At 38.0% G+C, this 23,622-nt stretch overlaps 2 protein-coding genes across 4 annotated transcripts; both read left to right on the top strand.

Moving 5' to 3' along the window:
- The first annotated feature begins 6 nt into the window (after nucleotides 1-6).
- LOC142351050 (uncharacterized) lies at nucleotides 7-10,365 on the top strand. Of its 3 annotated transcripts, none has more exons than XM_075403119.1 (3): nucleotides 7-485; nucleotides 5,484-6,282; nucleotides 9,403-10,365. In XM_075403119.1, exons 1-3 carry the CDS (start codon nucleotides 312-314, stop codon nucleotides 10,158-10,160), a joined length of 1,731 nt encoding a protein of 576 aa, XP_075259234.1. In that variant the 5' UTR covers nucleotides 7-311; the 3' UTR covers nucleotides 10,161-10,365. The 3 variants fall into 3 exon arrangements, with proteins under 3 accessions (XP_075259234.1, XP_075259233.1, XP_075259235.1); XM_075403118.1 differs by having other exon boundaries at nucleotides 7-545; XM_075403120.1 differs by lacking the exon at nucleotides 7-485 and adding an exon at nucleotides 4,672-5,166.
- A 6,622-nt stretch (nucleotides 10,366-16,987) lies between these two features.
- On the top strand, nucleotides 16,988-20,458 carry LOC142350503 (uncharacterized). The gene has a single exon (XM_075402353.1). The coding sequence runs from the start codon at nucleotides 16,988-16,990 to the stop codon at nucleotides 20,456-20,458; it is 3,471 nt and encodes a 1,156-aa protein (XP_075258468.1).
- The last annotated feature ends 3,164 nt before the right edge of the window (nucleotides 20,459-23,622 follow it).

The following is a 23,622-nucleotide window of genomic DNA, read 5'->3' as shown; positions in this document are numbered from 1 at the left end:
TGCATAACTTTATTTTTCTTATTGTTTTTGGGTTGATTGATAATTTACTTAGAATGTGAATTCACAACATTGTGAAATAAACACTTGAAATTCCATTTGGTTTTAATTGTAACAGACGACGGATTTTTTAAAAAAATTTTCAGTCTTGCGACTCAATTTTCCATTTAATTTTTAGTCTTGCGAAGAACAAATTTAAAAAATTCAAATTTGCTGAAGCTGAATCTTCCATCTTGCTTTCTGTTTGTTGAAAATTTCATGATATTTTGCAAACTGAATTGTAAAAATTACTGACGTACAGAAATAATTTAGAAATGGACCAACAACTTGACAGTGTGTTTGAATGCAGTATTTGTCTGGACACTTTCGACAACCCGCGAATGTTACCATGCGGCCATTCTTATTGTGGGCAGCCCAAAAACTGTCTGGGAGCTTTGCTGGGTTTCGACAATGTGCCCAAATGCGCTGTTTGTAAACAGGATATTCTGGTAGATGTTTCAAGCGAAGTTAACTTACCCAAAAATTATGCGCTCATGGCTGCTATTGAGGTTAATCAGATCAGGCTGAAAAATAATAACCATAAAGTGACATTTTTGCTATCATGATACAATGCGAAAATCAATCATATTGAATGGTATTGGGGCGCTGTATTTTATAGAGCGCTGTTCACACAGTTTTCGATTTCATCATTCAAAGTCAAATTGAAGTAGTTGTGTTGGTCATGACAATTTTGAAAAGAGTGGAAAACGAGTGGTATGCTCTCGGAAAACTAATCGAAATTTCGCTGAATTTTCCCAGTAAATAAGGTTATCAGTTCTATGATTTAAGATCCATTAAATTTCTCATGATTAAGGGTCAATGGATATGATAGAAAGAAACTGCCAAAAAATGCAGCCTAAAGTTGATAACAAAAGCAGTCAGTCCACCATACAAAATTGCATTTTGAGCGTTCACTTTTGTCAACGAGTTTAGAATTTTTGATTGGATTTTTTTTGTGCTAAAGAAACCTTCTGCGCAAGTTAGTTTGTTTGTTGGTTTTTGATTAGTGGCTAATTATTTTAAACATGCTAACACAAAAGATACTCCTAAAAACCTGACGAATCTGGCATTTGCACCAGTTTCATGTCCCTTTTGACTTCAAAACGCTCTCTCATAATGCTTGAAGAAAGCGGTGTTAAATGTGTTGTACTTTTGCCAGCTCTCAATTGTTTATATTCAATTTGTTACAAAGGATGAAGTCCGCGACCCAAAACAGGTATTGGCCAGACCGACTTGGGTCGCGGACAGGGGGGTCCGGTGCGACCGTCCACAATGGTCTGGAAAACATTTGGGTCGCGCCTTCCGTCTGGCCAATGGCAATTTTGGTTGTTCGGTCTGGCGAATACACATATTTCGGTCTGGTCGGTCTGGCCAATGGTCTGGATAATGGTCTGGCCTAAGGTCTTTTCGGTCTGGCCATTAGTCTGGACAACGGTCTGGCGGATGGTCTGGCCAATACCCATATTTCGGTCTGTTCGGTCTGGCCAATACCCAATTTTCGGTTTGTTCGGTCTGGCCAATTCACAAATTTCTGTCTGTTCGGTCTAGTCAATACCCAATTTTCGGTCTTTTCGGTCCGGCCAATAACCATATTTTGGTCTGTTCGGTCTGGCCAATATCCAATTTTCGGTCTGTTCGGTCTGGTCAATACCCAATTTTCGGTCTGTTCGGTCTGGCCAATACCCATATTTCGGTCTCTTCGGTCTGGCCAATACCCATATTTCGGTCTGTTCGGTCTGACCAAGTCCCATATTTCGGTTTGTTCGGTCTGGTCAATACCCAATTTTCGGTCTGTTCGGTCTGGTCAATACCCAATTTTCGGTCTAATCGGTCTGGCCAATAACCATATTTCGGTCTGTTCGGTCTGGCCAATACCCAATTTTCGGTCTGTTCGGTCTGGCCAATTCCCATATTTCGGTCTGTTCGGTCTGGTCAATACCCAATTTTCGGTCTGTTTGGTCTGACCAATACCCATATTTCGGTCTCTTCGGTCTGGCCAATACCCATATTTCGGTCTGTTCGGTCTGGCCGATACCCAATTTTCGGTCTGTTCGGTCTGGCCAATTCCCATATTTTGGTCTGTTCGGTCTGGTCAATACCCAATTTTCGGTCTGTTCGGTCTGGCCAATACCCATATTTCGGTCTCTTCGGTCTTGCCAATACCCATATTTTGGTCTGTTCGGTCTGGCCAATACCCAATTTTCGGTCTGTTCGGTCTGGCCAATTCACATATTTGGGTCTGTTCGGTCTGATCAATACCCAATTTTGGGTCTGTTCGGTCTAGCCAATACCCAATTTTTGGTCTGTTCGGTCTGGCCAATAACCAATTTTCGGTCTGTTCGGTCTGGCCAATTCCCATATTTTGGTCTGTTCGGTCTGGTTAATAACCAATTTTCGGTCTGCTCGGTCTGGCCAATACCCATATTTCGGTCTCTTCGGTCTGGCCAATACCCATTTTTCGGTCTGTTCGGTCTGGCCAATACCCAATTTTTGGTCTGTTTGGTCTGGCCAATTCCAATATTTCGGTCTGTTCGGTCTGGTCAATACCCAATTTTCGGTCTGTTCGGTCTGGCCAATACCCATATTTCGGTCTCTTCGGCCTGGCCAATACCCATATTTCGGTCTGTTCGGTCTGGCCAATACCCATTTTTCGGTCTGTTCGGTCTGGCCAATTCCCATATTTCGGTCTGTTCGGTCTGGTCAATACCCAATTTTCGGTCTGTTCAGTCTGGCCAATACCCAATTCTCGGTCTGTTCGGTCTGGCCAATAACCATATTTCGGTCTTTTTGGCCTGACCATTACCCATATTTTGGTCTCTTCGGTCTGGCCAATGGTCTGGATAATGGTCTGGCCTAAGGTCTGTTCGATCTGTTCTTTAGTCTGGACAACGGTCTGGAGGATGGTCTGGCCAACACCCATATTTCGGTCTGTTCGGTCTGGCCAATGGTCTGGACAATGGTCTGGCATAGGGTCTGTTTTGTCTGGCAATTGGTCTGCACAACGGTCTGGCCTAGGGTCTGTTCGGTCTGCCCAATGGTCTGGACAATGTCTGGTCACTCTGGTCAATGGTGGCCAAAGTCTGTTCAGTCTTGCCAATGGTTGCCAAAGTCTGTTCGGTTTGGCCAATACCTATCTTTGGGTATGGTCGGTCTGGCCAATGCCTGTCTTGGGTCGCGGACTTCATCCTGGGTATTTTTTCTTCTACATTTCGTGGCGAATAGCTTTTAAGGATATTAACACCAAGGATTATAAGAAATTGATTTTCCATTCATGACAACCTTCATGACAATCTTCCATTTTCCATTCATGACAACCTCATGGTTTCTGTTTCACACTTATCTTGCTTTTCTGGCGTTTAGGATTTTTCATTTTTGTATTTTGATATACTGAACACCTTTGAAAATGGCAAAAATGGTAGAAATTTTGCATTTCATCCATTTTTGGTTTGTTTGTTTAAAGTTGGGGTCTTAGATCCTATCGATGGTCAATTAATTTGCGGTGCTGATTTTGGCAGCAGTCATGAGTATATTTTGATGTTGCTGCTTTTTTACCAATTATTCTATTCAAATTTTGTTTACCTTTGTTCATTAGTTTAGTTTTTTTCTTGTGCTTCCTCCTAATTAAGAAATAATTAATAAATTGAAGGTTGTTAGAAATAAGCATGGCAATCAAAATAACGAAGTATGTCTATTTTGCAGCTATAATCTGGCAATTTTCTGGCTATTTTGGAATTTTTAAACCACTTTCGTTCCATTATATATGGACGTAAAACGGGTCTAATAGTCGGTCTAGCAAAATTTTTGCTAGTTGCTCTATCAAAGTGTAACCAAAGTCTGTTCGGGATGGCCCAGAGCCCGGCTTTGGTCTACTTGGTATAGCCCAATTTCTGGATTGGCATTTTCGATGTAGATCAGGATCTAGCATCGTCCTTCTGCTTGGTTTGGCTCAGCTTCTGCATCGAGTCTCTACAATCTTGCTCAAGGTCTGGCCTTTGGTATCTCAGCGTCCAGATTGGTCTGTTCATTCTTGCCAACGGTTCAGCCTTGAGTCTGTTTAGTGTGGCCCAGTGTCTTGATTGACTCCTTGGATCTAGTCCAGTGTCTGTCCTGAGGTCTGGCTCAAGAATAGGCTTAAGTATGTTCGGGGTGGCTTCAAAGTCAGTTTTGTCTGGCCCAAATCCGTCTGGTGCATCCCTGTTTCGCGTGGATTGCCTTATTTTGGGCAATATTATCTTTCACTTTGCCTTGCTTCACTGTGGATACACAAAATTTATACATTGATTATTTGCAACTCTTAAAATAGATATTCTCTTAATTGACAAATTTTTTCAATTGTATCTGTCATGGTTTTAATTTTTGCATATAAAGGAAAGTCGTGTTTTGTGGTTAATATTGTTTTCCCAAATTGATTAGTGTTTTCGGATCTATTCTGCCCCCCCCCCCCCCCCACCTTAGTGGGAATATATTTTTAATGACCCCCAGGCGCATATGCATTAATTTTATATAGTAACGTGCTATATAAAAACACATAATTTGTAACTGGGGTCATAGAAAACACTGGGGGCGAAGGAGGGGGGAATAGATCCGCATTTTCACAGCAGGCTTAACCCCTAAACATTGGTGAAATAAAGGTAGATAAATTTTTTGTCTCGCTTTTCCACTCTCCACCGGTGGATTACTCGACCCTGGGAACATCGTTATGAAAATTTAGAAAGCGCTCGTGCTCGCTAAAGATTTTACAAATGAAAGAAAGAACTCGCCTAGACGTCTTGTACAGCTTTGATAGAGATAAGCTGATCCACCGTCAAAACAAGAAGTTTCATCTTTAAGTGTCTTTCAGCCGACGTCTCCTTTTGAGCTTTCGTTATGCAAACAAATACATACTTTTCTTGTACCTACGCATTCACAGTCTCTACGTGAACAGTTACACTCTGAAAGAATTTAAATTTACAAGACTTGAAGTCCAGCCTGGAAAAACTTTAGAATCTAATCTAATATTCTTAGGGCAATTGTTCCCTTTCTTCCATCAGCTTACTGTTTTATTTCGGAAGATTAAATCTGTTTGACATTTTGAAGTTTGTCTCTCTCTGAGCCGATATTGAAATGTATTTTCCGGTTGTCATTCGGAAGGCAAGTTATGTATTTTTTGCATTTTTTCTGTCCCATAGAATTGAGTTTGCAGACAGGGTTCAGAGACCAGACGAACAGAATTAGTTTAAAACATTTTGCTGAGAATTGTTCTGGAACTGGACAGAACCTGTTGAAAGATTTCCATCACACCCCCCCCCCCCCCCACACACACACACACACTCATACGCACTCAAAAAGTAGGGGGGCTTCTTAAAGCTATAGTAATTTTGAAAACCAGCTATCTGAAATTCAAGATTGTAAATTAAACTTGACCAAAAAATCGGATATAAATTCTGATTATGTCAATCACTTTTTAGGCAATGAAGTCTGTCCCAAAACATCCAGTCAGCCCAAAACCCGAGACAGACCCTAACGCATGTTCAAAACACGCCAATTCCTCGCTTGAATACTTTTGCAAACGATGTGAAATCTTCATTTGCAAACAATGTTGGAAGTCAGAACACAAGAACTCTTCCGATCATGACGTTGTTTTACTATCTATGATCCAAGAAGAATATCAAGACATCAAAACTCTGGTCGAAGTGTACAAAAACCCGATTCAAAAGTGTTCCAAAGCTGTCATGAAGGGCGAAAGGGCTTTATCAGAGCTTATGGCTGAAACTGAAGACACCGTTAAACGTTTAGACTCAATTTCAACAGAAAGTTCTGCTCGAAAAATTTTAAAAGAGTCAAAAGAAATCTATTCTGTGCTTGATGGACATATTAATTATCTACAGTTAATAAAAGAAGAATTGATGGAAAACATAAATGTCCATTTTGACGGTGCTGATCATGCTTTAAGAATGGCCGTTGGCCAAATGGGGGAGCTTACATTGTTAAAAAAACATGACAAACCGGAAGACACACCGAATTCGAAAGTTTTACACCACACCGGGTTGAGCATGGCAGTTAAGCGGTGTTACGAAATCCCGCTAGAGGGCTGCAAAAAAGCTGTTATTGATTCTAAAGGAAATGTTTTTTGTTTCGGAGATTATTTAGAGCAACTTTTCCTCTGCCGGAGCAGCTTGGAGAATGACCAGATGATTTTTAAGGAGGCGTTTCCGTGGACTTCGAGGAAAGATGGGACCATTTTGACCAACATTTGCATGGCTTCAGGTGGGATTGCTGACAATGTTTTCTCAAAGGCCTTTCAATTTTTTTCACAACAATTTTTTTTTTCAAAAAATTGTCCTATCCTTGCATTCTTTTCATCCCAATTCTTTTAATCCTTCATATCCTAACCCCATATCATTTCGCCCCTCGATCATTTCACCCCGCAAATTAGCAGCAGACATTACAAGCATTTTCTTATCATTATTTTCGTACACATTATTTTCTTGTCACTAAGCGAATAATTTAGTTCCATGTTTGGTTGTGATAGTTTATTATCAGGCCACACTGACCGCTGATGCAAGACCATGGCGCTTGAGACATGATGAAATGATTATTTCAATAGGTTTTTAGTGCGAATTATACAAAAGAACAAGAAAGCTCGTGCGAGTCTGCGCGTATGACAGTATGTTGCGACATAACTCCAAATATGTAAAAAAATGATTAATTTTGGTCAGGGAAACCATTGGGAGTATCCGAAAGCAATTTATATGAATTGGAGATAATTGCTTGTCATGTTTGAACCAAACGCATCCATTTTTACCAGATAAAAACGAAAGCTCCTTCGCACATTCTAAAATGATAAGTGTAGTACAATTTGAAAGACACAGATGTGAACAGACCAAACAAACACGCACTTCACATACATTACACAAAAAAATTGCGCAAATACAAACCTCAGCACCAAAAAAAAACAATTTGAAACTTTTTCCCTTTTGTCAACAGATCTTTATACAAGGATCGTAACGTTAATTTAAGTCTTCTTCGTTTTTCTTTCTAAGTAAATAGGTGTGAACTAAATGGAGCAATTTTTCGGATAATTACTTTTTTTGGCACTAAATTTTGATATTAAACTAATGAAAATGAGCATAATGAAAATATTATTATTTTTTAAATCTTGCGTATTAGTTGCTAGCAGGATTTGAAAAATAGAAATCCGTTTTGGACAAAGTTAAAGCTACATTTTATAACAATTACGTAAGTTCTCAATCTTTTTTGACAGTTTTTGACACTCTGCATCTATTTATGTCCAAGAATTTTAGGAAATAACTCTCTCAATGTAACCCTCGTTCTCTCTTTTACGCACTGATAACACTCTCATTAAACACACAACATACAAACTTACTAGTATAGAAAGAACTACACGGGCGCAAAAAGGCGGGAGCAGGAAGAATCATCTTTTCAAATTTTCTGTATTTTTGATGGCAAGATTTAAATTGAATATTGAATTTTTTCTTATTTTTTTTCCAACAGTTTCATCACATTTGCTGTTTCCTGAGAATGTTGGGTCAATTTGTTTTTTTCTTCAAATTGAAACTTAGCAGATACATAACTAGCTACACTTAATATAAACACTTTTTATATATAACATATTTGAAGTAGCAATTTGCAGCAACTTTTTAGTAAATTTTCCATTCTTAATATTTCTGACAGTTTTGGCAATATGCCTCTACTTGTGTCTAACATTTAAAGTGATAAATTCTCTCAGTATATATCTGTTTCTTACCTCACGCGTAAACAAAACACATTACACACACGCACGCTTTCACATACACACCAACGCACGCACACACAAACAGCCAAAGAACCCTGACACAAAAAATTACTTAATATTTTTGGCAACTACTCTTCATGCATGGATCGCATCGCTTTTTAAGGCTTTGTTTGAACTATCTATGAGTTAGGAGTGACTTTTGATGCTATTGTATTGGTAGTTTGCAAAGAATTGGGTACTAAAATTTGAAATGAACTTTTTGAAATTACTTTTTTCCAAAATTTTTCTCTTTTTGATGTTCCATGAGCATAATGTACCAGTTAGTTTTTTTTCAACATCGACCAGATGTGTTAGCAACTAGATTCATTAAGCACATTTTTGGTTTTTAACATAATTGAAAGAGCTTTTTGTGGCAATTATTAAGTTATTTTTCAAATTTTTAAGATTTCTGACAGTTTTTGCACGCTGCCTCTATTTTTGTCCAAAATGTAAGGAACGTTAAAAGCTGTCGTTAAATGCTCTAAACTAGTAGTTTTGAAAATAATTGAATATCAATAAATCTTAAATTGTGGCCATTTAATTCTTTGGAGTATTTCTAATAAGGTGAAACATGATTTCAATTTTTTTGTGAAATGAAGAAGACTTTCACAATCAATGAACTAATCTGTTTTTTAATTTACAGAAAAGCTATTAGTCTGGAAAAAATAAATTTGATGAGCAATTGCAAATTAATAGGAATGGAAAAAAGTTTTTTTTCTAGTTTTCAAAAGAAATTTTGAACGTTTGAATTAATTTTTCCAATCTCCCGATCAAAAACTGGAAACTCTCTCCCACTCAAATTTATTTGCATTGCATTTTACCAGAAGAAGTGAGTTTCAACGATCTGCTCGAACAGCATCCGCGGTTCTGCAAATATACAAATGGTTAGTTGTGTTGCGATTATGAGAAATGTTTGCTAAAACAACGCTTGAATTTGGAAAAAATGCATTTTTCTGCTTTTAGTTTTAAATTTTCACACTTAATTTTTGGCTATTTTGAGAGCTCTAAAATTCCTGAAATCTTCTTTTTTCAGCAAAGAGTGTTGGAACAATAAAATCGGGATGAATTGACAGCGGATTCAACAAAAGGGGTGAAAATGCGGGACACTTTTTTCGAAATAGTTCAATAAATTTAATCAGTGATTATAAAAAAATATTAAAAGAAATGATATTGGCGTAAAATACAGTGAAAAATCTAAAAATTAGAAGTTAGAGCTCAAACTTAACAAAAACATTTTGAACTGTGATGACTAACATTATACTTTTCAGCTCACCGATGCAAACGAAAATCTATTTTCCCCGTTCTAATGGCCTCATACTTGACACCAAAAATGTCAAATGAAGTCTAGTTTTCTTTTTTGAAATTCTCTAAGGAATTCTAAATTAAATGCTGAAAATATAAATAATAAAAATGCTTTTTTGAACCTCCATAAATTTTCGATTTCAAACGATGTGACGATAAGAATTCAAAAGCTGAGAATTAAAAAAGCTTCTGTTTTTTTTTTGCGTCTAAAACCCCATCATTGAAACCTTTTGCTGTACGTTAACAAGCAAAAATTTCGGAAATATGTCAGCATTTTTTTTCGTTCGCAGATATGTTGATTGTCATGGCGAAGAACGCGAAATCAAGACAGGTTCATTTTGAAGTTCTCAACAAAGTGACCTTCCAAACCGAGCGAAGGTTTTTCATTCACGACTTGGGTCTTCAGCCACGAGACGAGTCGGGTTGTCTTTATTACATAACTGGATTCGGCTCAAAATTTGCGGTTTTCACTCGGCGGGGTGCAAAAATTGAAGCTGTTTATTTATTCAATGGAAATATTCAAATTGCCAAACACAAAATAAACATCAGCGTTGGGGTTCTGTACCACGCCACCTATCTTCTTTGGGAAGATTATTTACTGTTAAAAGTCAACAAAAACAAATTGTTCATTATGAAAATAAACAACAACAGTGACCCGGAGAAGATAATAGTCAATCTCGACCAAATTGACGAAATCTTTTCGTTCTGTTTCGTACCTTTCGATGACGCGCTTAAAGGATATCTTTGCGTCTCAAACGACAGATTTCCGGCCAGTAATTTTAGATCTGAAATTTTCGAAGTGGATTTGGAATTATTGCAAGATGGCCAAACATTGCAACCCTACGACAACTCGAACAATGATTTGTTTGAGAAAAAGGACATCAAATTTATTGCGACACTGAACAGCTCGACAGTTATGTGCAGAGATAGTTATTCTCAACGTCTCGAGAAAAACGACGTACGCAGTGGATATGCTGTTATGAAAATTCACAGAAAGGATTCCGAGTTTGAAAAGGTACCAAAAGTCGATTTACCGAAGTACAAGTAAATATTGGCTGCAGCAACTATTGATAAGAAAAAGTTACCAGCTAGAAATATTGATTTTGATATAGCCTTTAAACTGGCAAACAAACTGCTCAAATCCCATTGATGAACTTAACATAATAATGTTACTGACTTGTTTAAAATGGTTTAAATATACTGATGATTTTAAATGATTTTGATGACAATATATCTAATTAAAGATGAGATGCAAAAAAGTTTCAGCATTTAAAGAAGGATTTACGCTATACACGAGAGTAGTCAGAATTAAGTGCGTATAGAAAAAAAATTGGAGGATAACTAAGTTGTCTAATAAAACCGACAAAAGAATTTGCAATAAACCCCGGCCGCAGCACAAAGCAAAATTAGATTGAAATAAACTCTCTGAGCAAGTTTTTTTTTAAATCACTTCATCTCCGGACAAAATATTCCTCGGCAAAAAAATCCCATAGAAACAAGGAGGCTCGCCAATGTGCGCTTGCACATAGTGATCCGACCCCACCAGTTCAACCAAATTTTTGATTTAGTTGTCCACCAAATTAGGAAGAGATAGAAAACTTCTAAAAAATCACTTATAGTTCGAAAACAATTAGTGTACCCATTAAAAAATCGCTTTAAGCTCAAAAAACTGTATAAAATAAACAAAAAAACAAGAAAAGGTCAATGATATCTGCCTTTAATGAGAGTAAGATACAAGGCATACAACAAAATAAATAAAAGCAACAAGCGATACTTACGAACAAACCTAAATTTTTACCTATTTTTTTTCTTAAAATTCTATAAAATGTCAAAATTGCATCAAATAAAAACTAAACTAAAACTAATCACTGGCAATTCACCGGAAAGGATATGGGAGCGGACCATTTTGAGAGAAAATAACGAGTAGATAGCAAAAAAGGACAAAAGCCGAAAATACGTTTACAATGTTTGAAAAAAAATTCAATTCAAAGTCTTGCAAGCACTTAGCTATCAACTGAAATCATTTATTTGCTTCGTTTTGTATAATCAAAAATAAACATTGAGACAAAATCATTGTCATTTTTCAGAATATCACTTTACAACAAATTAAGCCGGATAAAGGCAAAAATCAAAAATTCATTTTAGTTTTGCGAGGAAACGGTTTCAAAGCTTATAATATCAAAATCTAATCACTAAAAATATATACTGTAATCAATTGCGCCTCATTTTAGCGCCTTTAATATGATATTCGAATTTTTAATGTGCCATTATGTGATGGTTGGACAAGGCAGCAAAAGAGAGCCTCAAAAATTAGAGAATTGTGTTACAAAAATAATTTATGAAAACCCTTAATGTTAACACAAAAAACCTTTGTTTAAACAAAAAACAGCAATGAAGACTGGGATAAAACCTTGTGAAAGAAGGCAATCTCTTTCTTTGCTGAAAAAACGCTGAGAAATCGCCAAATAAAGATTGAAATTGGAAATCTCAAATTACCATTTTTTCAAAAAAAAAAGAAAACAATTACTTTAAAAGCGTAAGGCACAACAACCGTAAAATTCCATCTTAAAAACGGTAAATAGTTTAATATGCAACTACTTGTGAAACCAATTGCTCTTTTCGTTTGTGACACTAAACCCAAAATCTACAAATTAACACTGAATAGAGACAGAACTCTGAAACTTGCGAACAGTTTTATGCAAATGTTGTTGAAGTCAAAAAACCGTATGCTTTGCGCTGAAATCATTTTTTATGCTGATTATAACGAAATCTAATTATTAATATAATTTTTAAATATAAATATAATTACGATAATAACTTCAGCAGAACATCAAATGCTGGCAAAACTCAAGAAGATAATTGAATTTTAGGAAAACATTGTTGAAAACATTATTAATTGTCGGAGCCATTAAAAGCGTGAGCTTTTTTAATATAATTTAAAATATTGCCTCGTTGAACATTATTGGACCTGAAAGAAACTTTTTATCATTTTACGTTTTTAAATGCAATACGAAATTTAATTGTGAAAAAAATACAAAATGTATTTCCTATATGACAGACCCAAATTAGAATCAGAATCCGTTTTCAATGCAAAAATCAATGATGAGGCCGAAACCGGCCTTGCTATCGCTGTGCGGCTGTTAAAAACTTACTTGTGGAGGCAAAAGTGCGTAAAAAGACTTGAGAAGATCTTAAAATATTCACAATAAACGATAAACCTTTTCTTATGTCGGTTTAAACTTACAAAAGAGCGCAAAAATGTCATTTCCAGATGTTATTTCTTAGAAAATGGAGGTAAAATTAGCCCAATTCCGCAATAAAGGAATTTGGTTTAAGCGTTTTTGATGTTTACACTAACGGTCAATCTGGACAATGTGGAACAAATAGGCATATTTGATTCCATTTTTTATGACAAAAAAATGAAAATTGCTGCATTTTCAAAAAAATAAATAAAAATTTTGCAAAAATAGTTGGTTAAAGCGCTCGCCTATCTTTCATCCTAAAAAACCATCGAGACTATCGCTAACAGTTTTTTATTTTTTTTTGCAAAAACTAATCAAAAACTGAGCGAATGTTACGCGAAAATAGAAACAAAACAACGGAAGTGAGGCTGACGCTCAAATGACCTTGAAACTACTTAACTCCTCGGCAAAAATGAAATTCAAAGTTCTTTATTTGAAATAATATGTTAGACGAGGTTTCTAATGAAACTATACACAATCCTGTACGATGAATATATCCATCGGCGAAAATTGACCTAATAAAAAAAATCTGAAATGGGTGGGAACAGTATTAACCCGCTATAGAAGTTTTATTGATTGCTTAATTTTAGAATAAAAAATACCTTCTGTTGCGGAAGCGGTTTAAATTTTTCACTTCATTTTCAGAGCTTTACTGTTTCCGAGAAAAAAGCTCCGAAAAATTTATGCCAAGAGTTTTCTGTAAAAAGAATACATGCGAGACTCATAATGTTTGTCGTTTAAGTCAAGATTAAAATGCGTAGAGATTTTGTGGAGAAGTCGTTTTTGCTGGAGGAAGACAAGGCTGTAAAAACAAAAAAATGTTTGAATAATTTCGGATAAAGTCCTCCGTTTATTGATATTTGTTTTAAATATTTCCTTCGACAGTTAAAACAATATATATACATATATATATATATATATATATATATATATATATATATATATATATATATATATATATATATATGCATATATATATATATATATATATATACTCGTATATATATAAATGTTTATAAATATACATACATACATACATACATACATACATACATACATACATACATACATATATATATATATATATATATATATATATAAACATACATTTGTGTTTGCATATGCATATTGTACTACTGGTCGTACTATTAGTACCTAAACGACTGTGTTCCTTTATATTTTATCTCCCCCACACCCTCATTTTCCTCCCCCCACCTACACTTTCGTCCTCCAAAACCCTTTCATTTCATGATTTTCATTCCCCCAACCTATTTTCGTTGAAGCTTTTTATATGTTGATTTTATTGAAGAAGTCAGAAGTGGTTGACGTTCACTTTCAATATTATTTATAGTAAGGGATTTCCCGTTTTTGACCATAACGTGTGTGCCAATGGCGCGAATTATGATGTATTTATAGAGCTTGATTTGCTACCATAGTTGCGACTTTCAGAAATACAAATATTTATGAAAAGTTGTCTTGGTATGCAAGACTTAGGCCGAAGAGCATAAACATTTCTGGCGTATCCTAGGGTCAAAAAAGGACCTTTGAAACTTGCTCGACGCAGACTGGGGAATTTTTGATTTTATAGGGGGGAACTTAGACATTTGACACTTAGCACATTTTAAACTCTGGTTTTGATAACTTCACACTTTTTAATCAAAAACATCACAATCACAAATGATCCAACTGATTTTTAATCTGGCCCTAGAAGTGAAGACTGAGATGAGAGTTCTCCTGAAAAGGATGCTTGCGTGGGATGCCTAGTCACGACAGATGGGCTGGTCTTGCTTGCGGATTTGAATGTCTTCATTTCAAAGGCTGGATTTTAATAAGCGACTAGTTATCGTTGGATCAATATAGTATCTTTCCGCATTAGTTTTGAAAGGAGTAGGTCCTCCTCTAGGTGAAATTTAAAGCACCACCAACACACACATTAACTTAGGATTAGTTGCAAGGCCTGGTATGCCCTTGCTACCTTAAGGTTTATAGGAACGTGAAGTTATCCCCCCACCAGTGTCAGTAGACAAACACAATAGTCGAAAGTTAACCACCACAGGTTAGGGTTCCTTCTGTCGCGCTCGAGAATCAAATAGGCAACCAGACAAACATCTAATTTATCTAAGTTTTTAAGAATTTCACTGATTAGTGGAAAAGTTTAACTCTATGCAACTTCTGATTAGCATCATATCTGTATCAAACATCACTTAGTGATAGCGACAAGCATAAACATAGCAATCAAACATTAAACAAAAGCATTCGCTAAGCACAGTAAGCAACAGCCTCATTTAAATAATAGGTTTAACATAACAAAAACTAGAATAGGGCTGTTACAAGGAAACATAGTGCAGTAACAGTGCAGTATAAACTTTGTAAAATAAGAAAAGTCTTCTAACACAATCAACATGCCAAACAAGTCCAAAGCATCATCAACAGCAAAGAACAGCCTCAAGCAACAACTTCAGCTGAAAGTGATAGAGTGGAACGCAGTAAAAGACCTCTTCGAAGAACAAAGCAATAGTAACGAAGGTCTAAGCATACTACGTGAAACTTTGGAACTTTTGAGGTCTCAAAAAGAGCAGTTGGACAGAAGTTGCAGTGAACTCATGAAGCTACAGCTAACAAGTGAAGAGTTGACAACACTTGCTAATGAATCTGCTGAAAGAAACATAACCATGCTGAAATGCAAACAGAGAGCAAAAGCACACAGAACGGATGCAAGTGACACTGAATCTGCTTTCAACACATCAGCAGCGCCTTCCCCTAATCTACTGAGAAAACAGTACCCTTTACGCAATAGAGCAATGAAACAAATGAAACATCAGTTGGTAAGCCGCAACAATCAGGAAACAAACAAAGCTGACTCGTCCGACTCAGAAGACCCTGATAATTCTCAACCCGTTTTTAACATTGAAGAGAGAGGAAGGAACAGAGAATTTCTCACAGGGGCCTTGAGAATAGATGGGGGCTGGCAAAATTCAATTCGATCGAGAGAAGAGAACCATGTTCGAGGACAGAACCAGAACCAACATGAGAGTGAGGATAGAGCTGGGCATTTGCAACAACCACTTTCTTTTCACATCAATAGCCAAGCTGGTCCTACCATGAGCCATAGGTACACACCACAAAATCAACAACCACTGAACAGTTGTACCGGGCATGAAGTACACTATAACAACGGCTCTAACAACAACTTATACAATGGCTTCCCGAGTTTCCCGAGTTCTCCACCAGACTGGATGCAACACCAGGCACTGATGATACAGAACACAATGAGTTTGCCCAAGATATCAATTGATAATTTCACAGGTGATCCTTTGAAATGGCACCAGTGGTTCAGCTTCTTCAAAGCGACCATTCACAACAACAGTGGCCTCTCAGACGCTCAAAAAATGACATACCTCCAAAACTCTGTAACACATAAGGCAAGAGATTCCATAAGTGGATACTCATACAATGGGGACTACTACCATGAAGCTATCGCTGAACTGACCAGAAAGTTTGGCAAACCACAGCATATTGTCGCTGCATACCTAGATCAATTGGAGAAGTGGCCGAAACCCAGACTGGACGAACCAAACACTTTTGTGAGCTTTTCATCCTTCTTGAGGAGACTGGTACAAACATTCAGGCTTCACAACTTTGAAGCTGACCTCAAGTCTTCAGCCGTCCTGAGAATAGCCAGAGACAAACTGAACGCTACCATGATAATCAGATGGAATCAACACACAAGAAGCCAAGCCTTGCTGCAACCTAACCTTACCCACTTTGCTGATTGGATTGACTCCTACGCAGAGGCGTGTGAGGACATCTCCCCACAACGGAACCAGAGAACCAGAGTGAACAGTTCTTCTAGAAGGGGGCCACCAGATGTGTCATGTCAACTCTGCTCACAAAACCACAACCTTGGTCGATTTCCCGAATACTTGGAAAAAACAGTGTATGACCGACAGTGTTGTGTGAGAAGGTTCAATCTCTGCCCTAACTGTCTAAGAGGTCATGAAAAGGGTCTCTGTCAATCAAAAACAAGGTGCCTTGTGGACAGATGCAATGGCTTCCATCACTCAACACTCCATAGGACAGATGCAAGGCAGATGCAACAATATGCACAACCAAATGGGAACTGGAACCAAAACTCACAAAATAACTTCAGACCCCAAACCAACCAAAACCAGTCAAACTATGGACGTAACTTTAACAATGAAAACCAAAGGCAGCAGACGAGTTCAAACTACAACCAACAGAGTGGAACTCAAAACAGACATGGTGGATCTAACAGCAGTACTTCACACAGGGGCAACTGGAACAAAAATGGTTTTCACCCTCAGCCAGACAGCAGAGTAGCAATCAACGCACTGTGGCTCAGCAGCAGGCAACTACTCCGCAACAAAACTACACCTGCAGCAACCAGCAGGAGACTTCTTGGATCAGACCGCAGATTCAGTTGCAGGCAATACCAGTAACACTTTTCAACAGAGATCTTTGCATTGAAACCTACGCATTGCTGGACAGTGGCAGTGACAATACTCAAATAACACAGAAGGTTGCTGATGCACTTCAAGTTCAACAACCAAAAGACATAACCCTACCACTAGCTTCACTTCATGGTGAACACTCAGTCAAAACAGCAGATGTCATGATTGGCATAGGAGCTTTGTACAGCAGTTGTCCTGTGATCAGAATCCCTGTGTACGCAACAGCAATGGACGAGTTTCGCATGCCAAGAGTTCAAATTGAAATGTTGAATGAGATCTGCAGAGACCATTCTCACCTCCAGAGCATAAGATTTCCAACAATCAGGGACAACCGGATCGGAATACTGATTGGAGCAGACGCATTCACAGCAACAGTTCCCAGACAGTTCACAACGGGACCCACTGGTACACCATACGGAGTCAACACTCTGCTTGGCTGGACACTGACAGGGCCCATTCCTCAGAGGTACACACAGAAGAGGGTCGGACAGTCAAACAGCACAAACATAACACTTTTCAATCATATCAAGAGACGGCAAGACGATCCAGATGAAGATCTTCTCCAGCTCTTCTGGACAATTGAAGGAGTGAACTTCAATCAGTGTTCCTCAAAGGGACAGTCTTCAGATGACAAGGAGGCGGTTTCCATCCTCAATGATACCATAAGACACATTGGTGACAGATACCAGATTGGACTTCCATGGAAGAAAGACATCACACTACCTAACAACTACTTCATGGCCAAAGTTCAGTGGCACGCTCTGCAGCAGAGGTTGGAGAGGGACACAAACTTGAGAGACCGCTATGAGGAAACAATCAAAAAAGATTTGGATAAAAACTACATCACAACTGCAGACCCCAGTTGCAGACACTCTGTCTGGTACCTTCCCCATCACCCAGTGATCAACAAACAGAAACCAGACAAAATCCGCAGAGTCACAAACGCTGCTTCCAAATATAAGGGACTCTCACTCAATGATGCATTGCTGACAGGGCCGGATCTACTCTGCAACCTGCATGGCCTTCTTCTCCGCTTCAGACAGTACTCAGTGGCAATCACAGCGGACATCGAGGCAATGTTCATGCAGATTGGCATCCAACCAAAAGACCAAGACTATCTCCGTTTTCTCTGGACAGAGGATGGCAATGAAAAGATCTTCAAATACAATCGACTCATTTTTGGTGCCACATGCTCACCTTCTTGTGCGATATTTGTTCTGCAGAAGTGTGCAAATGACCACAAACAAGAACATCCAGAGTCCTACACATCAATCATGCAGCAGTTCTACATGGATGATTTCATGCAGACCTACCCTTCTGAAGAGGAGGCCCGCAGAAGTGCAGAGGAGATCAAAACTGTTTTACATACAGGAGGATTCAATCTGACGAAGTTCTTGAGCAACAGACCAGCCGCATTAGAAAACCTACTGGAAGAAGACAAGGCGGAAATGAAAGCCCAAAGAATCCTTGGTCAGACGTGGGACCCCAAAACTGACAAGTTGATGTTTTCAAAACCGAAGTTTCTCTACACAGGACAACAGATGACACAAAGAAAGGTTCTCTCAATGGCAGCTTCTCTGTTCGATCCAATCGGACTGATATCACCCTTTGCCATCAGAATTAGATGCAGCCTCCAAAGAATCATTAAAGAGGGAAGAAACTGGGATCAACCTGTGTCAGAATGCTACCAACAGGAACTACAGGAGTGGATGGATGAGTTCGACAACATGACTCCAATTGAAATTCCCAGATGCTTGATTCCCAGCACCAATGGAACCCATCAACTTCACACGTTCACTGATGCCTCAATGAGTGCAATTGCTGCCATAGTTTATGTGAGGACAACGAACGCCGATGGATCTTCCACATCCCGATATGTGATCAGTAAAACAAAAGTGGCACCGATCAAGCAGTTGAGCATTCCAAAACTGGAGTTGGAAGCTGCAGCACTTGGAGCAGAGCTAGCTGGGTTCTGTGAGAACGAGATGACAACTACAATAAGTTCAAAACACTTTTGGACAGACAGCACCGCTACACTTGGTTGGATCCAATCCAAGCAAAGACAGAAAATGTACATTGCCAACAGATTAACCAAAATTCACGAAAATTCCAACCAAGAGAATTGGAGACACATCCCTGGAAAGATGAATCCCGCTGACCATGGAACACGAGGCCTCACCCCATCAGACATACCAAAGCTGTGGCTCCAACCACCGGACTTTCTGAGCAAACCTCAAGACTCTTGGAATTTTGCCGAGGACAGTGATCCCCACATCTGCGCCACACAAGCGACACAACTTCAGAAGCCGGTCATTGAGGTTGACAAATTTTCAACATGGAGTCGACTGCTCAACTCTACTAGAATGGTGTTCCAGGCAATAAGACGCTTCAGGGCAAAAGTTCGAACTAGAAGACAAAACGAATCACCTGAGACATCCAACACTAACACTTTTGCATCAGATGAGAACAGGGCAAGGAACTACCTAATCAAAATGTCCCAAAACGAGTTGTTCTCAGGAACAATTTCTGCACTGTTGAAGGGAGGCAATCTTGAGAAAGGAGACAAGCTGATGCCCTTCACACCCTTTCTAGATGAAGACGGACTCTTGAGGGTAGGAGGAAGACTCAACAAGGCACCTCTAACCTACAATGCAAAACATCCGCTTCTTCTCCATAGCAGGAGCAAAATTGCAAGACTGTTGATTGAAAAGGCGCACCATGACTGTGGCCATCAGGGTGTGGAACATGTGAAGGCTCACCTGCAACAGACTTTCTTGATGATTGGATTGAGAAAAGTGCTGCGAAGTCTGGGGAAATACTGTTTCATTTGCAGACGATGGAGGGCAGACAATGTGAGACCCAAGATGGCCGATCTTCCTGAATTCAGATTTCCAGATGCAAACAAGCAGTACCCTTTCGTCAACACAGGAATGGACATGTTTGGACCTTTCTACATTGAGGACAGGAGAGAGGGCACCCAGATGCACTACGTCTGCTTGTTCACATGCCTGGTCACCAGAGCTGTCCACCCAGAAGTATGCCATGACCTCTCAACTGATTGTCTTCTCATGACAATCCGCAGATTTGTCTCACGACGTGGATACCCTGACCTCATTGTGAGTGACAATGGCAAAAACTTCATTCGAGCCAACCAAGCAATGAAGTTAAAGTTCCAGAGAAGCTACAAGCCAGACAATGAGTACATCAGACTGCAATTGGCTCAACAGAACATTCAGTGGACTTTCAACCCTCCATTGGCACCACACTTCGGAGGAGTATGGGAGAGGCTGATACAGACCGCGAAGAGGAGTCTACTAATAGTGCTGGGCAGTCGGAAACTAACACTCTCAGTTTTCCAGACAGTTGTGGCAGAGGCCGAGGCAATTTTGAACTCCAGGCCATTAACTCATGTGGGCTGCAGCATCTCAGATGAGGGACCACTTACTCCGAATCACTTCCTCCTTCGCCGACCTCACATGTGTTTGAAACCTCTTGTGAACAGCAACCAGCGGTTCTCCACTAAGGACTTCAAGTTGACGCAGACACTACTTGATCACTACTGGAGCAGGTTGCTGAAGGAATATGTTCCTGAGCTCAACAAGAGAACGAAGTGGCAAAGATCACATGATTAGCTGGATGAAGGTGACATTGTGTGGGTGCTCAAGGAGTTCACACCCAGAGGCATCTGGCCTCTTGGGAAGATTGTGAAAGCACACAGAGGTTCAGACGGGATAGCCAGGAGTTTCGACATCCAGACGGCTACAGGAATGGTACAAAGACCAGCAGTAACCCTAAGCCGTGTGTTCCCACAATCGTCAGGTGCGCCAGAGGGTCACTGAAACAAGTTCATCGAAACACACACACACACTCACACACACACACACACACAAAACTCAATGTCGGCAGGAAAACTTTTTGCTTTATTGTGTTTACATTTTCATATCAAATGCTTGCTTTTGTTGCCGGGAGTGTAAAGGAACCAAGTTCCTTTATATTTTATCTCCCCCCACACCCTCATTTTTCTCCCCCCACCTACACTTTCGTCCTCCAAAACCCTTTCATTTCATGATTTTCATTCCCCCAACCTATTTTCGTTGAAGCTTTTTATATGTTGATTTTATTGAAGAAGTCAGAAGTGGTTGACGTTCACTTTCAATATTATTTATATTAAGGGATTTCCCGTTTTTGACCATAACGTGTGTGCCAATGGCGCGAATTATGATGTACTTATAGAGCTTGATTTGCTACCATAGTTGCGACTTTCAGAAATACAAATATTAATGAAAAGTTGTCTTGGTATGCAAGACTTAGGCCGAAGAGCATAAACATATATATATATATATATATATATATATATATATATATATATATATATATATATATTTATATATAAACATACATTTGTGTTTGCATATGCATATTGTACTGCTGGTCGTACTATTAGTACCTAAACGACTGTGTTAATTGCGGGACCACTTAACTTGAGAGTTTGAGCACTAGTTCTACGTTTGGCATATTCTGAAATTTAAAAGAAACTTAATGCATTTATGAAATGATAAATTATGTCCAAGAGCATCAAACAGGAACCGAGCATGAAAAGATAGAGATATGTAGCGAACGAACTAAACAAATTGTAAACACTACTAATTGAATTAGAAAAAAGAGAATTTTATGATTTAGATTTTTTGTTTTTAAAAAGGGATTTTTTATCATTTAGATTTTATTGATTTGTAAAATTTTTATGATTTTTATGATTTCTTCATTATGAATTGGTCACAAAATTACGTATGTTAAGATTTATCTCGAAGAAATGAGATTGAGGCAAGGGATAAAATAAGGGTGTATATATTTTTCTGAAGTTAACAGGGACTCTGAATTGGTGGCGGGTGAGCATGCAAGCTCTTTTTGTAGTTATTCAAAGTTACGAAGTAATTGCTTCACATGAAACCGTGGACTTTGGTCAAGATAGGTTTGGTCTTTACGCACTATAACATAATCCTAAAAATAATTGCACTAGATTAATTTGCGCACGTTGCTGAGTGTAGCACCCTTCAAAACACTTTTTATAAAATATAAAACCTTTTACTTATGAGCAGTGCAGTATAGAAACGTCTCGTTTACCAGCGTACTTGTTTGGAAAAACTTTCAGATTGTTTTGTTGATATGAATAATGGAAAACTATTTTCAGTTCTTCTTAAAATCCTTGTTTCTATATCGTTTTTGTCCTCCAGGTATCTGTTTTTGGTTTTTGTGTGAAATTGTTGTATGGAAGTTGCAGTTTGCAGTCGGTTTGATCATCGATAACCACTGCAAAAATTCTCTCAGGTGTTTGATGTTTTTGAAGGATTTGCTGCTTTCAAAGATATTGTTTTTGTGAATTATTCTAATGGTTTTTTACGGAGTTGTAACCTCAAGACTCGAGGGCTTTATATTGTTGTCAAGTGATTGCGCTAATAAAAGTAGTCTTGAAGATGTTAGATTTGCTCAAGGTTTTGGGGACAGAATTTGATTTGACGATAAGTTTTGATGATTGGTATTCAAAAGTTTTTCAGTCTTTTTGCCATTTTTAAGTGTTTGGTAAATTGGTTTACGCTTAAATTTGGCCTTCATTCTTGATTACGCCAGATTTCTCCGATTTGAGTTATTTTTTCTGTTAATAACAACTTGATCAAAAATAGTATTCAAATTTTTTCTAACTCAGTTAAAATTTTTGAATACTACTTTTGCGTTTGTTGTTTTCAAGGTTGAAAAAAATGATATGAAGTTATTGAAAGCTTAGCAAACAAAAGAGAAATAGACTAATACCGGCAGGGGCTCAAAAAAATTAGAAAAAATGGACGTCATTTAAGTATCAGTGGATCGTGCTCAAAATTACTAGTCCCGAAAATTGTATATGTATTTGATTATTTCTGAACAAAATTTATCATTTCAGCCAATTCAATTCAACATATTAATTCAGTTTGCAAACAGTATTTTTGGACTATCTTCAAACGTCAAGATAGTTACAAAACCCGCAACCAAGTTCGCACAAAAATTGAAAATTTGTGACGAATAAAAAATAGACGTCCAATCCTGAGTGCCAACAAGCTACGAACATCAAGAATTTCTTTCCGATATTTTAATATAAAATCAAAAATTGGACTGAGGAACGAGACCAACATTTTTCAGTTGGCATGTAAGAACGGCAATTGACTTGATTGAAATGTACTGTTTTTTTTCCTGGTTACACCTCGTTCGATGTTTTTAAATTCCTTTTCATAGATATATACTTATAATTCACCGGAATTTTTTTTTCACTCAATAATTGTAAAAGAACATTGTTATGTGACATATGCCAAAAGTCGATAAAAATTTCACAAACAGCAAGAAATCACAATTGCATATTTGGAACTTATTATTGACAATTTTGCACTGGTTGCAAAGATTATAGTTTGTTTAAACTAGCACTTCGCTGGTGACCTTAAAAATGTTTCTTGCTTCAAATTAACTACTTTTAAAGACGCAAACTGGTCTGGAACTAATTTTGAAAATGGTTGAGAATTTCGATTTTAAACATTTCATTAAGTTCATCGGGACCATTTGCTCTCTTAACAGGTGGCCACTCAAAAAAAGATCAAATCTCAGGTTAAAAATATGTCTGTACTAGTTCCTAGTATATCGAGCCAAAAAAATGTTGTACTTTTTATATAGAATCTCGAACAATCTTAGTATTTTGATGGTTTTATCAGACGGATGTCCAGGTAAATATCAAGCAGACATCAAGGTAGATTCTGTCACAATGATTTTGTATCGCGAT

The sequence above is a fragment of the Convolutriloba macropyga genome, chromosome 12 (genome assembly GCF_964194025.1).
Source record: "Convolutriloba macropyga chromosome 12, txConMacr16.3, whole genome shotgun sequence".
NCBI lineage: Eukaryota > Metazoa > Xenacoelomorpha > Acoela > Convolutidae > Convolutriloba > Convolutriloba macropyga.
Note: the sequence above shows the minus strand (reverse complement) of the source record. Positions and strands in the feature narration are given on the sequence as shown.

Bases quoted from the DNA above. Each gene is read 5' to 3' on its own strand.
- LOC142351050 (XM_075403118.1), top strand. From the start codon at position 312: ATGGACCAACAACTTGACAGTGTGTTTGAATGCAGTATTTGTCTGGAC. The intron at 546-5,483 runs GTTAATCAGATC...ATCACTTTTTAG, and splicing joins CGCTCATGGCTGCTATTGAG to GCAATGAAGTCTGTCCCAAA. The intron at 6,283-9,402 runs GTGGGATTGCTG...TTTCGTTCGCAG, and splicing joins CAACATTTGCATGGCTTCAG to ATATGTTGATTGTCATGGCG.
- LOC142350503 (XM_075402353.1), top strand. From the start codon at position 16,988: ATGATTGGCATAGGAGCTTTGTACAGCAGTTGTCCTGTGATCAGAATC.